Source organism: Ictalurus furcatus, chromosome 5 (assembly GCF_023375685.1).
Source record: "Ictalurus furcatus strain D&B chromosome 5, Billie_1.0, whole genome shotgun sequence".
In the NCBI taxonomy this organism is placed as follows: Eukaryota; Metazoa; Chordata; class Actinopteri; order Siluriformes; family Ictaluridae; genus Ictalurus; species Ictalurus furcatus.
The window spans coordinates 33,098,777-33,103,776 of record NC_071259.1 but is presented as its reverse complement, the minus strand read 5'-3'; the positions used below and the strand labels follow the sequence as shown (position 1 = coordinate 33,103,776).

At 42.1% G+C, this 5,000-nt stretch overlaps 1 protein-coding gene across 1 annotated transcript in view; it reads right to left on the bottom strand.

Annotated features, from left to right (window-relative positions):
* LOC128608291 (voltage-dependent R-type calcium channel subunit alpha-1E) overlaps window positions 1-5,000 on the bottom strand; it is a 105,020-nt gene that overhangs the window by 44,849 nt on the left and 55,171 nt on the right. The window contains 1 exon segment of the mRNA XM_053625927.1: window positions 1-75. This exon segment is cut by the window's left edge and continues 31 nt beyond it. Within this exon segment, the coding sequence (XP_053481902.1) occupies window positions 1-75 (75 nt within the window).

Below are 5,000 nucleotides of genomic sequence, written 5' to 3'. Positions count from 1 at the left end.
CCAGGTAAATGCTGCTCCAGAGCCAAGACGATGCAGTTTGCGATGATGGTGGCTAAGATCATGTACTCGAACGGCGTGAGGGAGAGAAGTTAAGGGAAATATAACGCATCACACACACACACACACACACACACACACACAGATCTATCTACAGATTAAAGTAAATGATGGTGATGGTGTAAAGCCCCTAATTCTCCCTGAATTCAGTTATTATAACTTCATTAGCGGTAATAAATGACGTACAGCACAATAGAAATAAAGCGTGGAATCCCACGGGGAAATCCGCCATGTTCTAGATCTTTCTGCTTCGTTACCGGGCTCAGGGTTTAAAATCGGAAGGATGGTGCTAGTCGTAAGAGATATAAAGGTTAAGTGGCAGGAAGTTAAAGGTGCCGTGTGCTGAAGTTCATGCTGCTAAAATAAGAGACTCGCGTGTCTGTGACGCTGTCAGACCGTCCCCAGGACAGACGCTCAGGAGGAGTGTGAGATATATCCGTATTATCATCCCTACGCCTTATATTACACCGCCGCCATGTCCGGAACGTCACATGGGAGCACGCGAGTACGGGTAATCACTCGCACTTCGCTGTTTCTCCACTATAAACCTGCTCTTCATCATAAACAGTGAGACAGATTGACAGTGAGACAGATTAACAGTGAGATAAACAGTGAGACAGATAAACAGAGAGACAGATTAACAGTGAGACAGATAAACAGTGAGACAGATTAACAGTGAGACAGATAAACAGTGAGACAGATAAAAAGTAAGACCGATTGACAGTGAGATAAACAGTGAGACAGATAAACAGAGAGACAGATTAACAGTGAGACAGATAAACAGTGAGACAGATAGACAGTGAGATAAACAGTGAGACAGATAAACAGTGAGACAGATTAACAGTGAGACAGATAAACAGTGAGACAGATTAACAGTGAGACAGATAAACAGTGAGAGAGATTAACAATGAGACAGATAAACAGTGAGATAGATTAACAGTGAGACAGATAAACAGTGAGACAGATTAACAGTGAGACAGATAAACAGTGAGACAGATTAACAGTGAGACAGATAGACAGTGAGACAGATTGACAGTGAGATAAACAGTGAGATAGATTGACAGTGAGACAGATAAACAGAGAGACAGATTAACAGTGAGACAGATAAACAGTGAGACAGATAGACAGTGAGATAAACAGTGAGACAGATAAACAGTGAGACAGATTAACAGTGAGACAGATAAACAGTGAGACAGATTAACAGTGAGACAGATAAACAGTGAGACAGATTAACAGTGAGACAGATAAACAGTGAGAGAGATTAACAATGAGACAGATAAACAGTGAGATAGATTAACAGTGAGACAGATAAACAGTGAGACAGATTAACAGTGAGACAGATAAACAGTGAGACAGATTAACAGTGAGACAGATAGACAGTGAGACAGACTGACAGTGAGATAAACAGTGAGACAGATAAACAGAGAGACAGATTAACAGTGAGACAGATAAACAGTGAGACAGATTAACAGTGAGACAGATAAACAGTGAGAGAGATTAACAGTGAGACAGATAAACAGTGAGAGAGATTAACAATGAGACAGATAAACAGTGAGATAGATTAACAGTGAGACAGATAAACAGTGAGACAGATTAACAGTGAGACAGATAAACAGTGAGACAGATTAACAGTGAGACAGATAGACAGTGAGACAGATTGACAGTGAGATAAACAGTGAGATAGATTGACAGTGAGACAGATAAACAGAGAGACAGATTAACAGTGAGACAGATAAACAGTGAGACAGATAGACAGTGAGATAAACAGTGAGACAGATAAACAGTGAGACAGATTAACAGTGAGACAGATAAACAGTGAGACAGATTAACAGTGAGACAGATAAACAGTGAGATAGATTAACAGTGAGACAGATAAACAGTGAGACAGATTAACAGTGAGACAGATAAACAGTGAGACAGATTAACAGTGAGACAGATAGACAGTGAGACAGACTGACAGTGAGATAAACAGTGAGACAGATAAACAGAGAGACAGATTAACAGTGAGACAGATAAACAGTGAGACAGATAAACAGTGAGATAGATTGACAGTGAGACAGATTGACAGTGAGACAGATTAACAGTGAGACAGATAAACAGTGAGACAGATTAACAGTGAGACAGATAAACAGTGAGACAGATTAACAGTGAGACAGATTGACAGTGAGATAAACAGTGAGACAGATTAACAATGAGACAGATTAACAGTGAGACAGATAGTGAGATAAACAGTGAGACAGATTAACAGTGAGACAGATAGACAGTGAGACAGATTGACAGTGAGATAAACAGTGAGACAGATAAACAGAGAGACAGATTAACAGTGAGACAGATAAACAGTGAGACAGATAAACAGTGAGATAGATTGACAGTGAGACAGATTAACAGTGAGACAGATAAACAGTGAGACAGATTAACAGTGAGACAGATAAACAGTGAGACAGATTAACAGTGAGACAGATAGACAGTGAGATAAACAGTGAGACAGATTAACAGTGAGACAGATTAACAGTGAGACAGATAAACAGTGAGACAGATTAACAGTGAGACAGATAAACAGTGAGACAGATTAACAGTGAGACAGATAGACAGTGAGATAAACAGTGAGACAGATTAACAGTGAGACAGATTAACAGTGAGACAGATTGACAGTGAGATAAACAGTGAGACAGATTAACAGTGAGACAGATAAACAGTGAGACAGATTAACAGTGAGATAAACAGTGAGACAGATTAACAGTGAGACAGATAAACAGTGAGACAGATTAACAGTGAGACAGATAGACAGTGAGATAAACAGTGAGACAGATAAACAGTGAGACAGATTAACAGTGAGACAGATAAACAGTGAGACAGATTAACAGTGAGACAGATGATAACAGGGAGGTTTCTAGGATTGTCTTTAACATCTCAGAGAGAGAGACAGTCAGAGTGGTATCCGTGGCAACAGGCTCTCACCTCCCCTCCATTATTAACGTAATGACATCACACTGGCCTTAAAATAGAATCTGCAAAAAGATAAAAGGAAGTGTGTGTGTGTGTGTGTGTGTGTGTGTGTGTGTTAATCAGCTGCTGTTGAATATTCTTCACATGATGACATCATCAAAGGAACACCAGCCAGTTAGATGCAGTAATACACTCCGGGTTCTACACCTCACATTCACTTTACTGCGTGATTCAGGTGTGTGTGTGTGTGTGTGTGTGTGTGTGTGTGTGTGTGTGTGTGTTTGGGTTACTGGGTTCCATTCCAGTTCAATCATGATCGATTTCTCACACAAACACTCAATACATACATAAACATAAACACAAAAACACACAGCTGCATGGAAACACTGTTAGGGCCAGACTACGGAAGCTCGAACCGCACGCACTCGGGATCAGGAGATCACGCTAAGTGTTCTAGGGTGACACGGATGACTGTAGAGCCACAACAGGCATTCTAGAACCGCAATTATGATTCTAGAGCCATGGAGGATCCTAGAACTGCAGTGACAATTCTATGGAGTTACAGCTACTACAACTTCTACAACTCTAGAACCGCTCTATGGATTCTAGAGCCACGCGGAGGACTGTAACGCCACACTGAGGGTTCTGTCACCTGCAGGGAGGATTCGAGAACCACAAAGATTATTTAACCAACAGAAAGGCTTCTGGAATTACTGACACATACACTGAACATGCACTACGGACAGGTGCCTGTAGAGTCCTCATCCGAATGCTGGGTAGGTTTCCCAGGCAGCTCTCAAACTTCCCGGATGCAGCCGGTCTCATTGGGAACACGACAACCAATCCGAGAACATCGCCGTTCTCCGACACAGGCAGCAGGTACGAAAACAGAACGGAGCACCGCTCGTGTGTGTGTGTGTGATTGTGAGTGGGGGGGGGGGGGTGAAGGGTAAGCAGCTGTTCCTTTTTCCCACCTGGGGAGCGAAAGGGGAAATTCCCCACTGAGCTCACACTCAATAATTGATCATGTCAATCATATTAAGACCCTCCTCCAGAAAGGCGGAGCTACATATTAGGCCAGGAATTTAAAAACAGAGAGCGAGAGGGAGAGAGAGATGGATTTGTTCTTATGTAACTGTGTTATTTTTATGCGAATCCGCGGACCGCATTGGTTCGGCGCTCTATTGATTTTTTTTCCTTTTTCCTTTTTACCTTTTGATTCTTTTCGTCTCCCTGCATTTCTATTTTTCTGTCTCCGTGTGTGTGTGTGTGTGTGTCTGTGTCTCTGAGCGTGTGCCGAATTAGATCTTGTGATTCATGTTCACCGTCCTGTAACAAGGTTTGAAGAGAGAGATGATGGAAAAACACACACGTGGCTGAGAGAGAAATGAAAACACACACAGATGCAAATGGCATTGTGCTCCATCTCCACTGTTATTTTTAAACCCATTTCAGCGCACAGACAGAGAGACAGAAACAGAGAGAGACAGAAACAGAGAGAGAGACAGAAACAGAGAGAGACAGAAACAGAGAGAGACAGAAACAGAGAGAGAGACACAGAAACAAAGAGAGACAGAAACAGAGAGAGACAGAAACAGAGGGAGACAGAAACAGAGAGAGAGACAGAAACAGAGAGAGAGACAGAAACAGAGAGAGAGACAGAAACAGAGAGAGACAGAAACAGAGAGAGAGACAGAAACAGAGAGAGACAGAAACAGAGAGAGAGACAGAAACAGAGAGAGACAGAAACAGAGAGAGAGACAGAAACAGAGAGAGACAGAAACAGAGAGAGAGACAGAAACAGAGAGAGAGACAGAAACAGAGAGAGAGACAGAAACAGAGAGAGACAGAAACAGAGAGAGAGACAGAAACAGAGAGAGAGACAGAAACAGAGAGAGACAGAAACAGAGAGAGAGACAGAAACAGAGAGACAGAGACAGAAACAGAGAGAGACAGAAACAGAGAGAGAGACAGAAACAGAGACAGAAACAGAGAGA